Raw genomic sequence first — 18,343 nt, 5'->3', positions numbered from 1 at the left:
CAAAGAAAGTAGTAATTTGACAGTGGAGAAATCTGACAGACACCACCTTAACCAAGTGATGAAAATTAACATTACTAGCAATGGGACAAATTAACATCATGCTCTTGCTGCTACACTGAGGACACAGCAGTTCTGTGCTATTCTCGCCAAAAATGCATACATGGAATCTAATCATGAGGAAACAGAAGGCAAGGCCCTAGCTGAGAATCTTTTATAAATAATTGGCCTATACTTTTTAAAAAGTCTAAGGTCATGAAAGACAAACACTGAAGAAGTGTCTCAGATTAAGGAAGCTAGAGACAGATGACAACTAAACAATGTACGATAATGAAGTGGATCTTTGACGAGACATTAGTGGAACAAAAAGTGAAATGTGAAAAAGATCTGTAGAACAACAGTATAAGGTGATATATTAAGGTAATGTAATAATGTTAATTCCCTGATTTTGATAACTGTCCTGGAGTTACTGAAGATGTTAACACTTGGAGAACATGGAAATATCTTGTAATATTTTTGCAATGTTTTCAAAGTCTGAAGTCTTTTCAAAATGAAGTTTAAAATTCAAAAGAAGTACCTTCACTTAAAAGTAACTTGGACAACCCCTCCAAACTAAATCAAGCTAACCTTGATTATTAGAGTTAAGGAACAACATCTGAAACTCAGCCTTCATTTGTAATTATTCAAATTAGAGTTAACCTTAATTCTAAAGTGGAGTTCAATTTTTTTTTATTTACTAAGACCTGATCTATTGGGAAGCAGTATTAGAAACATTCAGAAAACATATTACATGGAGTTAATGGATGGTAGACACTAGAATACCTCCTAACACTTAGGGATTTTCAAAGGTATGCCTTAGCAGGATTTTCTACAGCACAAGACAGGCAATACTTTGGCAGTGGAGAGGGAGGATTTGGAATAAGTCTTTTCCAACCCCAGATATTATAATGCTATAGAACTATGTGCTAAGTTAGGAAGACTCCACTAAGTAATAGTTTTAAAACTCCCTTTACTTTGGCCAACAATCTGGAAAAGAGCAACAATCATAATATCTGTCTCTTCTTTTACATTAAAAAACAAAAAAACCCAGCAACAATTAAGCAGAATAGAAAATAAGAACACTATTGAGTTTGACAAATTTATTGGTATTTTAGTAAAGACATTCATCTCAGTCGTTTCTCTCCCATCTTGACCTTAGGCTAATATTTGAGTCAAGAAAAGAATATGTAGGAGAGGGATGTTATTTTAACATAAACAGTAAAATGGACAAAAGTGGAAAGTTTGCCTACATTAAAGCAAGTTAAATTCATGTATCTTGATATAATTAAATCATGTAAGAACTAATAGTTCTATATACATTTCCATTGTTTTACTTGGGGCTTACTCTAAACTTAAATGCAAATGAACAAGTGTTAGGAATATATACAGGCTGCTTCTCTGGAGTTATTACTTATTAAAAGAGCTTGGTGAGTAGTTCCCACCAATAAAATAGTCTGAAGCTGCCTCCAAATTAAACATTGCAGGAATTTTCAATTTTTGTTTCTTTTATCTGTGACTAGGTTTTTAAAGATGTGTTTAACTATCACATTAAAAAAGAATTCATATACAAAAATTAAAAAAAAAAAACCTACAATACACAGATCTAACAACGTATATGTGGTCAAAGATTCCATAAAATATGTTTAAAGATGCATTTTCTTTTTATCTTCAGTACCTAAAATGTGCTTTTGAGAGGCCATTGGTTAATATGTATACACTCAAATAAACCACAGTACTGTCCTAAAATAAAGAATTCTTGTATTAAGTTCAAATCAAATTTGCTTTCACAAGTTAGTAACTTAAATTAAGCTTTAACAAAGTTACAGAAAGTGCATCTTTCTCATTTTCATCTTCATACAATGTTGTCTTTTTGGTGTTTCTACTTTTTAAAAAATAAAAACAGCCACATATTTAAGTATTATGTACATTTAAATTTTTGGTGGTGGTTTGTATTTTAAAAGAAACAGCTTCCTTATGATTTGCCTCAAGATCTGGTGGAAATGCTTGCAGCAACTAACTAGTAACAAAAACGAAGAGAAGCACATTCAAAATACTGATTTACTTTGGTAGCAAATGGTCTTTGAAGACTAATGAAGGTAGACAAGACCCGTTAAGGTGAAGTGGGCTATTTCAAATACTCAACAATTTACATAAAATTAAAAAAATTTTTTTTTTTCAAGAGCTAAGCATCTGTACCAACTGATAGTAATGCAATACCTAGTTTTTGATGACTTGAAACGAAACAAATGCCCATTAGGAAAAAAAAAAAAGGCTGTATTTTAATTTTATCTAATGTACTTTCAGTCAATAGTCCAGTAACATTTTCCTCCCAATACAATACTCCCTCTCTATAAGGCTGTTCCTGGGAGCCAAACACTTCAGTGTAATAAGGGAGTTAAGAGTAATTGCTTGCAGTTTAAATAGACAATAGCTTTTTGCGTCCCTCTTAATGTGCTAATAATTGCGTCTAAAAAAATATGCAATTCTTAGAAAGGTACCATTTCTGATTTTTTTATTATCTGTAACCTTTGGAAACTAATCACATGAAACTACAAAATTAGCAAATGTCTTGAAATCTGTATATAAAACATAAATTACCTCTAATTTCAAACTCTCATTTATTAGTGTACCACTCAATCTTTAAAAAAAAAAAAGGCGGCTCCAAAGATAGTCTTATACCATTCTTTAAAAAAGGAAACTGTTCCTTTTAACTTTACACCCACCCCACACCCAATTTCAAAACACATCATTTAATTGTCTTGGTCATGGACATTTCCAAGATGAGATTTTATATTTCGCTCCCATAGCTTCTGGTTATCAGAAAAACCATGCTTTCCTTTATTGAAGGAGTTTGGTCCTGCTGATGTTGGTGTATCCCTGTGTTAAAAGACAGGAAATTTATTTTAAAAGTTATATAAGGCCTTTCAAAACATATTTGTTTAGTACCTATTATGAACACAAGCTGAACATCAGAAATCCCTACACAATTAAAAAAAAATACTTTCTATAAGACCCATTCCTAAAATTTCAGATTCAGTAGGTCTGAAGAGGGACCAAGCAAATTTGTAGTTTTAACAAACATGTAAGGTACTTTTGACACATAGCTAAGGGTGGCAACCGTGACAGTTTTTAAAACTGTTGCTTGAAACCCACTAACAGGGTCATAAAATCAACTGATGGCTTGCCATCAGCATCTATAAAAAATGAAATTGAAGAAAAACATGAAGATGTATTACATATAAAAGGGTTCAGTGCCACTGTGGACTTGTGTCATATTTACTTCAATTTTATGTTTTACATGTTTTTAAATGTGTGTGTGTGTGTGTGTGTACACACATACACACATACAAACTGGGTATTTAGACTGGGTTCGACAGTAAGTCTAAAGTCTTACTTTGGGTCCCCGTATGAAAGGAAAGTACTCCTTTTCTCTTACCAGAAGGGAAAATAACATCACTGACAGCTCACAGAATTGTTTTGCCCGAATATTTAAGAAAAGTCGGAACACTAAAAGATCATTCTCTACAATCTTTATAAAAAAGCACATACCTTCCAATATTCTTCATCCTCATCTTTGCTTCTGGAGGCATTTCCTCTGGTTCACTCTGGAGGGGAAAAAAAGCAGAGATGACTCATTACAGGTTTATTAAAATTAACTTGCTAACTCATAATACTAAATTTGTATCTAAGCCTTTTAGCATTTTCAATACTGTAAATCTTTGTAAAAGGAAAAAATTATTTATCTTAACTACATTTTAAAAAGAAACACAGCTTCAAGTGTTGATTTTGCAGAAAGAAAAAAATCTGGAAAAACTTGGTATTCTAGAACCAAAACCATTTGCTTACTATGCTACACATACACATTGTGCTAAATTCTTTAATATGCACCATCTTTAGGGGTGCCTGGGTGGCTCAGTCGGTTAAGCATCCGACTTTGGCTCAGGTCATGATCTTCACGGTTGATGAGTGTCAGCCCTGCATCGGGCTCTGTGCTGACAGCTCAGAGCCTGGAGCCTGCTTCTGATTCTGTGTCTCCCTCTCTCTGCCCCACCTCTGCTTGCGCTCTTTGTCTCTCAAAAATGAATACATGTTAAAAAAATTAAAGTTAATATGCACTATCTTTAATTTTTTTTTTTTTTTTGAGAGAGAGGGAGGAAGGGGCAGAGGCAGAGAGAGACAGAGACATAGACTCTGAAGCAAGGTCCAGGTTCTGAGCTGTCAGCACAGAACCCACTTCAGATCCTGTCTCCCTTTTTCTCTGCACCTCCCCTGCTTGAGCTCTCTCAAAAATAAACATTAAAATAAAATAAAACCCTAATCACATCCTAAAATAATACAAAACAAACCCGTCCCCCAAACAAATAAACCCTAACAAATCTTATCATCACTTGCATTTTATTTATTTATTTGAGAGAAAAAGAGTGAAAACTCTCAAGTAGGGGAGAGGGGGCAGAGGGAGGGAGAGAGAATCTCAAGCAGGGTCCACACTCAGCTTGGAGCCCAAGGCCCTGGGATTAGGACCTGAGCTGAAATCAAAACAGTTGGCTGCTCAGGGCACCTGGGTGGCTCAGTCAGCTGAGTGACCAGCTTCTGCTCAGGTCCTGATCTCACTGTTTCTGAGTTTGAGCCCCATGTCTGGCTCTGTGCTGACAGTTCAGAGCCTGAAGCCTGCTTCGGATTCTGTGTCTCCCTCTCCATCTGCCCCTCCCCCACTTGTGCACCCAAGCACGTGCTCTCTCTCTCTCAAAAACAAATAAACATTTTAAAAATTAAAAAAAAAACAAAATTTGGCTGCTCAACTGGCTGAGCATTTGCATTTTAAAGTTGAGGTAGAGGCGCCTGGGTGGCTCAGTCGGTTAAGCGTCCGACTTTGGCTCAGGTCATGATCTCACAGTCCGTGAGTTCGAGCCCCGCGTCAGGCTCCGTGCTGACAGCTCAGAGCCTGGAGCCTGCTTCAGATTCTGTGTCTCCCTCTCTCTCTGACCCTCCTCCGTTCATGCTGTGTCTCTCTTTGTCTCAAAAATAAATAAACATTAAAAAAAAAAAAAAAAAGTATAAAGTTGAGGTAAACAAGGTTAGTTTGTCCAAAGTCACAAAGCTAATAAATAGCAAAAGAGGTGGACACCAAAGCAAAGAATCTTAGTAACTTTATGGTATTGTTCCTTCTAAAAACGTCTCCTTCACTATAAAGATATCTCGAAAATCTTGAAAGTTCATTCATTAGTACTTACATAAATGTTGAAAAGATATATGGTAAGTTAAATTTCTTTTTTTTTTTAAGTTTATTTATTTTTGAGAGAGTGAGCGTGCACAAGCAAGCGGATAAGGGGCAAAGAGAGGGAGAGAGACAGAATGCCAAGCAGGCTCTGCATTGTCAGTACGGAGCCTGATGCAGGGCTCGAACTCACAAACTGTGAGATCATGACCTGAGCCTAAGTCAGAGGCTTAACTGACTGGTAAGTCAAATAAATGTTGCTGCTGAGCTAAATATTCTTTTTTTTTTTAAAGTAGGCTCCAAGTCCAACATGGGCTTGACCTCATGACCCAGGATGAAGAGTCACATGCACATCCTACTGACTGAGACAGACAGGTGACCCCCAAGCCCCCTTTTAGGTAAGCTCCAACAACCCTCAGATCAACAGTCATGCGCGCTTACCTACTACTGAGTCAGCCAGGCACCTCTAAATATTTTTTTTTAAAGAGTGTTTTCAAGATCTAGTCTAAAGGGGTTTCTACTGGTCAAATCTGGGGCAAGCATTATAGCTTACTGAATAAAGAACTGATGAGCCTACACTTACATAAATAAGGGGAAGTTCTTCCTTCTAGTAAGAGACAATAAATATACAAGAGATAAAAGAAGAAGAAAAATCATAATTGATTCTGGTAGGAATCCCTCAATGGATGTTAACACTCATGAGAATGTTTTTATTATTACTATTTTCTTAAATGTTTATTTTTGAGAGAAAGAGCACAAGCAGGGGAGCAGCAGAGACAGCAGAGAGCCCGTTTCATGAGATCATGACCTGAGCTGAAGTCAGAGGTTTAACTGACTGATCCACCCAGGTGCCTTGTATTTTTTTTTTTAATTACAGATTTTATTTTTAAGTAATCTCTACACCCAACTTGGGGCTCAAATATAAACCCCAAGATCAAGAGTTGCAAGCTCTACCAACTGAACCAGCCAGATGCCCCCCCATATAATCTTTAATTACAAAAGGTAAAACAATAATCTGAAAAGCAGAAGGGTGCCCGGGTGGCTCAGTTGGTTAAGCTACCGACTTTGGCTCAGGTTGTGATCTTGTGGTTCGTGAGTTCGAGGCCGGCGTCGGGCTTTGTGCTGACAGCTTGGAGCCTGGAGCCGGCTTTGGATTCTGTGTCTCCCTCTCTCTCTGCCCCTCCCCTGCTAATGCTCAAAGATAAATAAACATTAAAAAAATTTTTTTTGAAAAGCAGAGGAATCTGGCAGACATCACTTTAACGAAAAGATCAAAGTTAACACCGTCAGTAATGGGACATATTGACAACATGTGCACCCTGATTATGATGCATTAAGAACTTGGCATAGCTTCTGTGGTACTCCTGCCAAAGTAAGTAATGTGAATCTAATCATAAGGAAACATCACACAAATTCAAACGAAGGAAAACTTTACAAAATAACTGGCCTGGACTCTTCAAAAATGTTAATGCCATGGAACAGAGGCCAAGGAATTGTCCAAATTAAAGGAGACTAAAAAGGTAACAATGAAAAATATATTTTTAAAATTTAAAATTAATTAAATGGATGCCCTCTTTGTCAAATATATTTTAGGCCCAGATATATATCCCATGTTACTTATGTTCTGCAGAAAAAGGAAAAACCAGATGATTTTAGATACACACATTCTTTTATCTAAAAGACAAGTTAAAATTAATATCCTTTACCATCATTAACTTGTTAATTTCTCCATTTGCCAAACAGGAATATAACTACATCGCATGATTCATAGGAATATATGGACGATAAAATAAAGTTATATGAAAAGACCCAAATTGTTAGACATTCAAAAAAAGCCATTACTATCATGTAGGTGTTTACCATTTCCAGCCTCTCTTTTCACACACGCTGTTCCCTTTTTCGTATATTGTCCTTCTCTCATACATTCTGTACATAGCAAAAAGCTACCTAATCTCTCAAGAATGTTAGAGATAACAGAAAACATGGGATATTATTTTTTAGTTTTTTTTTTTTAACGTTTTATTATTTACTTTAGAGAGAGACAGAGTGTGGGTAGGGGAGGGACAGAAAGAGAGGTAGACATAGAATCTAGAGCAGGCTCCAGGCTCTGAGCTGTCTGCATAGACATTTCCACAGAATCCTACAACTCTGACAAGTAGTTTAAAAATGTATGATTTAAACTGACCTTTCATTTTACAACTGAAAAATGAAGGCTCCAAAAAGGTAAAGTGATTTGTTTCACAGGCTTTCTACTAGTTAGTAACTGGACAAGACAGGAGAAGAATCCAGGTCTTCCCACTGCCGGTTCAGTGCTGGAATCTAGTTACTTGGTCTCTCTTCCTTCCTTGAATTTCCATTATCACTTCATATCTTTGTATACTTTTGAGTTTCATTTTGTACTATTTTATGCCTTATGAGACTGAGTTCCTGGAGGGACATGTCTGAATTATCTTTGCAATCTCACTGTGCCTAGCATATAGAAATTACTCAGGGGCGCCTGGGTGGCTCAGTTGATTGGGCAACCAACTTCAGCTCAGGTCATGATCTCACGGTTTGTAGGTTTGAGCCCTGCGTCGGGCTTTGTGCCGACAGCTCGGAGCCTGGAGTCTGCTTCAGATTCTGTGTCTCCCTCTCTCTCTGCCCCTCCCCAGCTCATGCTCACTCGCTCTCTCTCTCTCTCGCCCCAAAATAAATAAACATTAAAAAAAGTTGCTCAAGTGTGTGCAATGAGTTAAGTGCAAAGAATCCAGAGATAACCACAGCAATTCTTTACCTATTGATCTGGGCTCTAATCATTCCATACTTATCCTTGCCCAAACGTCTACAGAAATCTCCAGTCCAGACAAATACAGCTGCTAGTATTTATGACTTGTCTTAGCTTATAAAAGTATTCTTTGGTTTGTCAAAACCCTGCCTAATGTTTTAGTATCCAATTCTTACTTCTCTTTTATGTTCTTCCCAATTATTTCAGCCCACACTGTGCTCCTCTGAATGTGTAATTCTTCTCCATATTGTTTTTGAGAGCAATTACTCATGTACCCTGTTAACAGTTAATTGTTATACAATGGGGTCACATCTTAAGAGGGGGTTAGGTTTCTGAAGTCAGAGACCAAAGAAAAAAAATCAGTCAAAATGATGCTTTAAATTCCATACGTTATTCATAAGCACAAGAAGAGAGGGACACTGTGAGAGGCATGAAAGAGCTAAGACTGTCTAAGAGAATAGCAGATAAGCAACTCATGCTCACTTTGGAACACATGCTTAATGAACAGAACTTCTAGCAGAATCACCTGCACTATTAGCTATTCCTCATGGGAGAAAACACTATAGCTGTCTTTTGTAAGCTGAATGAATGCATGATGCCTGAACACTGAAGACTCCAACTATAAAATTATTAAAGGCAGCAGCATTAAATCTGTCTTTTCCTGGATCCTACATATTTCCTAGCACATATATATGATATATATATCAACATATATATCAAGCATTTGTTGATTTGATTCTTAAGGTCATTGCCCCCAAAGGCAGTTATATTTTAAGTAATCCTACAACCACATAAATAGAAATATCCAGATTTTGCAGGCATCACAAAAAATCTATTCAGAATTACAAAGAAAATTCACTAGTACCATTAATGCAACCTACAACCTGCCACTAACTTCATTAAAGAACTGGTTCAAGTAAAATAAACAAAACTAGGGATCAACTTACATCTTCATCTTCATTAAAAGCTGCTGCTACTGAAAGAGTTTTTGGAGCAAGAGTTGGAACAGTTTCTTTAGGCTTCTGAAGAAGAAACACATTAAGAAGTATCACATAATGTTTACACAGGCTTGTTTAATGATACAAATAATTTATCTTCAAAGATTCAATTTTATGTTTTCATAGAAACATACTAAGGAACTTAGAACAAACTTTAAAGAACTCCATTTTCTCTTTTTACAAATGTGGTTATCAATGGGTAGCTTTAATTTTATTAACGATATGTCCATTTGTTTTCATCCTGTAAAAGATTTTCTAGTCAGGATCTGTAATTTAATATCATTTAGCTAAGGGATACCTGGTAAAGGTAAAGGGAAATGAGTAGTAGTACTTGCCCACAGTGGCCAAGAATGAACTGCAGTGTGACTTAAGAACATAAAAGACACCAAGACTCCTCTCCCTACTAGTGTTCTGCCCTGTAGCCTGTAAATGTTTCTCTTCTATCCAACCTAAGTTTTTGAGGTAAACTGCCCTATCATCATCCTCTCACCATCAATCTGGTCTTCAACCCACTGCAATCAGGCTTCCTCCCTGATTCTCCCATGGCTCCTCACTCACCTAGAATCAGGTGACCTTGATTCTGTAGGGTCACCAATGACTGGTGTGCTGCTTTTGACTCTAATCACCAGCTCCTTTTTGAAAACACTCCTAACTTGAATTCTCTGACACTGCTTTTTATAGGCTATTCTAATTCTCTGACCTTTTGTTCTTTGTTTCCTCCTGTTCCCCCCTTAAATAACACATACCCAAGATTCTGTTCTTAGTGACCTTTCCTTCTCTGTACTTCCCTGGTCAACTCCATTCACTCCCATGGTTTTAACTACCAAATCTTAAATGTCTACCCCCAAATAGAATGTCACATGCCTACTGGAGCTCCACTTAAGAGCTCCGATGGGTACTTTAGTTTGACAGTGTTCTAAGTACCTAAGCCAGAAATCCTTTTCTTCAACTTGCACTCTATCATAAAGTCCTGTAGATTAAATATTTAATAGACTTACGTCTCCCTCTGCCTTCCCATCAACTACCATACTATGGACACCTAAGGCCCTTTAGCATTACTTGCCTGAACTACTGTTAGAAATACCACCCCCTACTCTCAATTTTCTCCTCTATAATGGCACTAAAGTGATATTTCTAAAATGCACATCTGTTTAAGGGTTAAGCTTCCTTACAACAGTTTCATAGCTCCACTAGAACTTAAAGAATAAAACCAAACTATGCAAGTCCTTTATGATTTGGTTCTATGGTCTCATTTAGAGGGCTTTTCATCCCTACATTTGCATATCAATTTCCAACTACAAACATTTTCCTGAATGTACCATGTGGCTTCACATCTAAACTACTTTTGCATGAAATTCTTTTTATCCGAGATGCCCTTTGCCTCCTGTCTATACAGTTAAGGCCAACTCAAGCATCACTTCATCAGTGAAATCTTCTCTGATCTCCTGAAACAAAATGAACCACGCTTTCTTTTTATAACACAAACACTTTTGTCAATAATGCTTGCTTTTGAAGGAATAAAAACCATTAATTTGGAGATTATGCATAAAGACTCTAGAAATACCCTTTATTCTTTTCAAGATGTCAGGTATTTGATGTTGTACATACACATATGACACAAATATCTGCTGATCAACTATCTTTTCATATCATATAATAAAAGCAATAGTTTCAACTATTTTTTTGTATCTTACATCCCACCTCCCTAAGACAACTGTGGTTATACTATAGTTTATTTTATGAAAACAAGTTTTTGTTTTCCAAAGATTAAGAAGGTTTTACTGAGTAGACTTTCTCAAACAAAACCCTCCCTTCTAAAATGAGGAGTAATTACTACATCATGTCAATGATTTAGAAAAAGTAGGGATTTGCATATCTAATTTAGGGGTGTGTTGAACCACAGCAGAATCTATTATCGAGAGGAATATCTATATTAAAGTGTGTCTGAGAATACATGTTGAATGACTATCAGAAAAACACAAATACTTATGCAGTTAGGTCTATGCAACTTTATAAAAAAAAACGTATTAAACAAAAAGAAATCAGCTCAAATAGGAAGAATAGTCATGAAGTAATGAAGTTATAAGCAGAATGTCTTTTGTTTGGAATGAATTTTTTAAAGGAATAAAAAGAAAACAAATAGGAAAAAGCAAAACAACATAGGGTAGGAGTAGGGGTCCTGAGAAATGGTAGCTCTTCTAAAACTGTAAGTATAACTCAAACACATTGACTCTAGTAGGACCTTGATCCATATCATATTTTTAAGATCTTGGAATGAACATCATACACAGGATAAAGCTGTGTGCACCTGGCAAATAAGCATTAATTTTCACAGAACAGACATGAATAAACAACTCAAAAGTAGTAATCCCAGTAATTTTAGGATTATTCTCCTTACACAAGAATGTGACTATTTTCTAAAGCCAACAGTGTACACTATTTAAGTAACATTTTTTTCTGAAAGACCTATGTGGTTGAAGCATATGAAATTGTCACTTTTGTAGGTCAAAATTAGTCAAATATCAAAACTTCATAATAAGCTTCAATCTATGGTTTCAAAACTTTCCAGATACTCCACAGTTAATTATTAACTTAAGGTTTATATTTAAAACAAGGGACCAAAAGTTGATCTGTCATTGGATATATAGAACTCAATGTCCATTTGTAGCTCCAAAGTAAAGTGACCAGGAAGCTCTTCTTATCAAGCAGTATCTCACTAGTACTTATTTCTAGAAATATTATTTTTAATATTACTGGAATTGAAAAATAAGGAAAAAAAATGAAATTCTTTCTGAAAATGTTTTTCGGAGGTTTTACTCAACTGAGAAAAATTCTAAGCTGTTACTTTATAAATCATATATTCCCTATAATAGTTGCTCCTTCTCATACTCCAAACCTTTTTGAAAAAGTTTTACTCAGTTATAATTTATCCATATTGTTCTTGAATATAGAGCTAATAACTTCTTAAATACTTAACATGTAAGTTCATGTACCAAAGTACCTTTTTACACTCAATTTACCATAACCCCATAAAAGCAGGTTTCCAAAACAAATTCTTAAGCCCCATTATGCACACCATATAGATCAAATAACAACTCACACTTGATCCAAGTTTGATGGATATGGCCGAGGCTTTCTTTGTCGTCTGACTACCTATGGCAAATCCAAACTTGGAGATCTTTGTAGGCTTTGTTGGGAGGTCTGCAGCTTCTTCTTCAGCTGATCGCTTCTCAGCGCTGCGACTGGAACTTTCCCCTCCATTACTGGAAGAAACAGTCTTAGTTTTCACAGGTTTTTCTGCTTCTTCTTCAGGTCCTGGTGAAGTCGAAACAACTTACCAAGATGAGCTATTTTTACTGAGCAGATTGATGGGAGCAGCAACCTCAAAAAGCATCGTTATAAGGAAGATACCTCTGCAGGTGTCACCTACTGACCCAACAGTCTCTTCCACTGTGTTAGAGTGTACAGCAGGAACTGAGATTGTGTGGCAGTAGAAGAGGGTCCCATGAATTAACTAGCATAAAATACAGAGCAATTTAAAATTATAAACGTAGAGTTCATATAATGTAAGACCCTTCAACTAAACACTATTATAGAAGTTATCTAATAATCTAATTATTTGTGGTATTTTGCTTTTTAGAAATTAAGGCCTGTAGGTTCTTCTACACAAACTAGCTTGTGAATATTAGTCCACATCACAGGAAAACACATTTGACTAATAAATTCTAACATTCTTCAATTATGTACTACTAGTTACACAAAGTACCTAGCTATGAATGGTCCATTATTACCTGAACTACAGTGCTAATACAGCCTGGAGTAATTTTCTTGAGTGATGTGTGCCTCATGTACCTCTCACACGATTTTTAGAGTTGAAAAGGAAACTCAAGGAAGCCTTCAAGTCATCCCCTCTAATGTAACTTAATTCTACTTTGAAAGCTTGGTTATCATCTGTTTTAACAATCATACTTAGGTTCATACACTACTTTTTATAATGAAAGAAAGATGAACTAATTATAATTTCAAATAGTAGAAGCCATACATATGTAGACTAGGAATGTAAGAGGGCTTTCAATGATTTGGCTTGAGTCTGTATTAATCAATGAATGGTAACAGTAAGTTTTTATTTTGAGTATCTTTGGTCCTTTGCACAAGAAGGCTACTTAATATATTGGAATGTAAGATAGAAGAAGTTTGGTTGATTATTAAAAATTTTATTTTCTTGCCCCAATTCACCCTAGAGAATGTTTTCTGTTACATTAGTTTATGAAGACAAGATGCTCTAAGCAATATCCCTGACAACTGTTAAGAAAACAGGACATTTCTAGAATGGGGGGAAAGCGGGAAATCAAACACAGATAGATGGACAAGTAATATTAAAAAATCCAGAGACTATATATCTTAATTCATATATTTCTGGAATGATGAGGTCTCTAAATTAATAAGCACTTTGAACAGAACATTTGATTTCGTTTATAGGAAAGACAACAGGAACTCTATCCCCTTTGGACAGCGGTGAAAGTTATAATAAAAATGTTGAGGAGGAATTAAGCAGCATTAGGTTTTGGGATTTCCCCAGGAGACAAAGATAGCACTGGAATGGTTGCTGGAGGTGCCAGTCACTTATTTAGATATGAAATTACAAAAGCACCTGAAGAATGTAAGATTAATATTCAATAGTTGAAATACAGAAATAAATGTAGAATTTCTTAAAAATAATGACAGTATTATGCCAACATTAGTTTATAACTAAAAGCAGTGTTCTAAATCTCATTCTGCATTGTTTATAGTTTTGATCAATTATGAATTATACTGTAGAACCTAAACAATAATAACTATTTCTTTGTGACTGACAGCTAAAATTGAAAACTCAGTCTCTACGTATGGGAACACATATAAACATATAGAAAATGCACTGGGTTTACAAAAAGAAACTATATATATTAAGGCACAAATTTTGTGCAAACACAAACTCTAGAAAACATCAAATAGCATAAAGAACATTTAGTCTTGACTGTGGTATATACAACTCTGCTTTTGAACTGTGACCCAAGAACTATACATAATTACTCAAGATCTCCAGTTCTTTAAAAAAACCTATCTTTTCTTAATTCTAGGTCTCCTTTTACCCACAAATTCTGGAACAAAGAATCTAGAAAAACGATAGCATAAATATGAAACAAAATGAAAAACATAAATCTTACTATAATATTAGTACAATTAAGTGTGATAACTGGCTGAACTCGTATGTGATAATATATGAAACAATACTATCTGTCCAATCCCATGATGCTATAGGGAAGATTTCTATAGACACTGCTGTAGAAAAGGTAGCATGAACGGGGAAGTTGGGAAAACTACCATTAATTAGGTAACCAACTGGCAGCAACTCAATTTTATTTTTATCTGCCCTCTTGACACCTTAAGAGGCACACTATTAAGACCACCCACATTTCAGGTCCACACTGAAGATGAAACATGCTATGTCTAGTAGGTCATTTCTAAACACGACTGATTCCAGATCCAGCAATTATTTTTGGACATAGTAAATAACTCTTTGGCCTTGTTCTTCTCAAGAAGCTTTTTTTTTTTTTTTTTTTTTTTTTAAACAACTGTAAATACTCAACAACTTTAGAAAACATCCGCTCTTCAGCAAAGGGATGGGGGAAAGGGAGTGAAGGAAAGTAGGTGTACTATTAGTACTTATTATAACTTAGCCTTAAATGGCTCAATGTATCACATGGATTGGAGCTGCTATTTTCTCTTTAGGTAATCTAATAATTACGTAGTAAAATACACAAAACATTTAGGAAATACAGCAAATGGAAACAGCAATGAAAACAGAAAAATGTGACAGACAAATCCATATTATCAATGAGACTGTTGTCACAGTTTCTACAAATCTATAGTTCATCAGAAGAGAAAATTATTTCAACCTAATTTGAGCTTTGACATATTCCATTAAATATCAACACTAATTTCAAGGTCCATTAAAGTGTTTATCTTTAAATACAACATGTTCTGCACTTTAGCATTTGGGAGCTTTTAATCAAGAACTCCTGTTTTCAATTTATTTAATGAGATTGCTGAATTTTGGAAAGTGAAAAAATTTTGAGATGGCCATAGTTTGGCAATGTGAAAATTTTAGCAATATGACTTACATTCTTGTTCTTTGTTTTTAATAGGGATTTGAAATTCTCTTTATTTCCTATTCATTGAATCTCGCTACACATCCCTCATTAAAAGTAGTTCAAGGTTGGAACTTTTAGATTCTGAGGGAGAAGCAAGAGTCATCTGTCAGAATATCCATGCTGCAGAGAATGTGACTTTTATTTTATTTATTTTTTAATGCTTTTTAAAAAAATGTTTATTTTTAAGAGAGAGAGAGGGAGAGAGAAGAGAGAGAGTGCAGGGGAGGGAAAGAGAGAGGGAGCTAGAGGATCACTGACAGTAGAGAGCCAGATGGGGGCTCCAACTCAAGAACCCCAAGATCATGACCCTGAGCCAAAGTAGGACACTTAACTGAGCCACCCAGGCACCCCTATTTATTTTTAAGTTTATTTATCTTGAGAGAGAGAGAGAGAGAGAGAGAGAGAGAAAATGAGAGCAAGCTCAGGGGAGGGGCAGAAAGAGAGAATTCCAAGCAGGCTCCGCACCATCAGTGCAGGCCTGAACTCAGGGACTGCGCAAGATCATGACCTGAACCGAAACAAAGAATTAGACGCTTAACCGACTGAGCCACCCAGGCGCCCGGCAATTTACATTTTAAAGAATATGTGCTCAGTTTTTTAAAAATAAGAAAATCACAAAACAATTTACAGCAAAATATAAATGCATAAAATTATATAAAAGTACTAGATTCTTTATCAAGGATTATTTTAATAAAAGGGATTTTATTGAGTTTGTATTCATTCCTATCAAACAAAGTATGTAGATTAATGTGAAATCAAATTATACATGGTACTAGCACATTTTTTCTTTTCCACTGAATAGTTGGAAAGGAGGGCTTTGGAGGACAAAGTTACCTTATTTTGAAAAAAAAATTAGCTAATAAAGTTTTAACTCCATAAGGGTATATTCTTCATGATCCATCTGTATTTTGGTAGCTTCTTCATTTGATAAAAGAGTACACAGCTACCTCTCCAAAAGGACTGACAAGCAGTTTAAATGAGAACATATTCAAGACCCTCCTAGTGGCTGGTATAATAAATGTCAATTTCATTCAAGTAGTTCTTAGATAACTTGAAACAGCATGAGGTGGCCATGATTATGATATGGACAGCTTTTCTAAAATTTCTATTTCAAGGAGCTACAAAAATTTAGCCAAAGGAGAAAAAAAATCTGCCCAAAGCCTTATTCCCCTGCCCCCCCCTTCTTTAAGGTGAGAGCAAGCTCAAGTAAGTAGCTTCTCTTACTGACATAAATTCATTCATAACTACTTATAAGAAAATACACTTCCAACTTACTGGACTGTTCAAAAGGAACTAAAAATCAGAATATTCTCTAGGTAAGTCCCTAAGATAAGCTTGATAGTGTTTGAAAATAGTGACCACTTGCCATAAAATTAGCAATTCAGCAACATACACAGTGTTAAGTGTTTTAGCTATGATTCCTCTGTATAAATTCATTAAAAATACCTGACATTCAAAAATGGTTTATATGCAACAGCACCATTTTCTTGTAAAGGCAGGCAAATCCAAGGCAAATTATGATGAAGTTATTAAGGGATATTATTCTAAATCACCAAGGATACCATAAAATTTTTGATATCAATCACCCAAGATAATTTTATACCACCACCACACACACAAAAATATGCTAAAATAAAAACATCAATGTTCATGCTATACAGCTAATTATCCCTAACTGAAAGGGTGGTGGATAAATTACACAGTGGAGTTATGTTGACACTTAAAGTACATTTTGGCAACACAGTAAACACATCTCCCATACTCTCAAGACACTTAAAAAGCTATCTTACAAAATTAAAAGATAGTCTAAAAGCCAGGTAAAATTCTTTAGGTCACAGATCTTTGTTTTTCCTCAAACTACTAATTTTTAACGTAATTTTACTCAATAATTTCCAAGATAATTTTTGAGGGGGGAAAAAAAATCCCTAACGAGGTAGTACTAGATGGTTTAAACTGCTGTTTTTTATTCCCAAGGCAATTCACATTAAACATCATGTTAATAAGGTCCTAGTAACTGCTTTCATATGCTAATAATCTGTATTTTCTTTATATACTTCAGGGATAAGACCTGAGGAAGTCAGAATAGAGAGTAATACTTAAAACGTTCTCAAGACATTATGATCACCTCCCACGTGTTAAGTTACTTGCCTTGTTACGACAAAGGGGGATGGGCGGGCGCCTGGAAAGATGTTTCTTTCCCTTCATGCACAAGGCCCAAATTTATAAGAGTGGAGGGTACAGAATGAAGACAACTGTAATCCGAGTTCACATCGTAACAAAATACAGGAAAAGTCACACTAGCCTATTAAGCCACCTAAATATCTGTCAGCAGTTAGCTGGCAAGAACCTGAGAAAAAGCAGACACTTAGAAGAAAGGCAACCAAACCCTAAGACCCCGCATCTTAAACCAGCGGGCAGGCAATGGTATTCTTTCCCTCCATCTCCTCGACCCATCCCCATTACAGGGTCGGTATTCAGCTTGGAAATGAAAGAGAAAAGGCCGGGGTCGTACACCACCTCAGCGAAAAGGGAGAAGCAAACTAACTCCTAGGTGTAACTTAGAGGCCAGCACCTTTGGAAACTCGGCCTGTGGCCAGTGCCTGCGGCCACCGCTCGGTGACTCTTCCTGTGTGTGTGCGCGTGTTTTGTGTGATGTGCGTCTCCGGTGTGGCGGTAGCGGCTCCTGCACTGCCGCTCCTGGTCCCACCCCGAGTTCGATACCCCTCTCTGGTACCCATCTCCCTTCTCATTGGAAGCGGAGCCTCCGCTGGGGCCAGCAGGTGACCAACAGTGGTCGGCTCTCCCCCGGCAAGGAGGCGATGTGGGCCCGGATCCCAGCGGGCCGCGCCGGGCGTGCCCGGGTCTCGTCTGGGCCCAGCACCTGGCCGGGTGAGCGCCAGATCCGTCCATTTTCGTCCCCATCCTATTCCCCCCACCCCGGGGCGCTCAAAGAAAGGCCCAGAGCATCCCACGCAGCCCGCGACGCTGGGGTTGTGTTCACCTCCGGCGGCTCCAGCTCGCTGCGGCTTCTCAGGCTTCTCCTCTCCCGCCTTCCCGTCCGCCATTTTCCCCGCCGCGGCCTCCGCTGCAGCCACGCCAAGGACGTCACGGCCCCGCCCAGCAACCATTGAGTTTCGGA

General features: G+C 36.7%; 1 protein-coding gene across 3 annotated transcripts; it reads right to left on the bottom strand.

Moving 5' to 3' along the window:
- Positions 1–1,119: 1,119 nt before the first annotated feature.
- LOC102971270 (PEST proteolytic signal containing nuclear protein) lies at positions 1,120–18,312 on the bottom strand. Of its 3 annotated transcripts, none has more exons than XM_007095996.3 (5): positions 18,206–18,312; positions 12,114–12,328; positions 8,963–9,037; positions 3,586–3,641; positions 1,120–2,913 (listed from the first exon to the last, which is right to left on the bottom strand). In XM_007095996.3, the coding sequence occupies exons 1-5, from the start codon at positions 18,267–18,269 to the stop codon at positions 2,787–2,789; spliced, it is 537 nt and encodes a 178-aa protein (XP_007096058.2). In that variant the 5' UTR covers positions 18,270–18,312; the 3' UTR covers positions 1,120–2,786. The 3 variants fall into 3 exon arrangements, with proteins under 3 accessions (XP_007096058.2, XP_042854633.1, XP_042854634.1); XM_042998699.1 differs by lacking the exon at positions 18,206–18,312 and adding an exon at positions 17,777–18,119 and having other exon boundaries at positions 12,114–12,276; XM_042998700.1 differs by lacking the exon at positions 18,206–18,312 and adding an exon at positions 12,352–12,455 and having other exon boundaries at positions 12,114–12,276.
- Between the last annotated feature and the right edge of the window lie 31 nt (positions 18,313–18,343).

The sequence above is a fragment of the Panthera tigris genome, chromosome C2 (genome assembly GCF_018350195.1).
Source record: "Panthera tigris isolate Pti1 chromosome C2, P.tigris_Pti1_mat1.1, whole genome shotgun sequence".
Taxonomy (NCBI): domain Eukaryota; kingdom Metazoa; phylum Chordata; class Mammalia; order Carnivora; family Felidae; genus Panthera; species Panthera tigris.
Note: the sequence above shows the minus strand (reverse complement) of the source record. Positions and strands in the feature narration are given on the sequence as shown.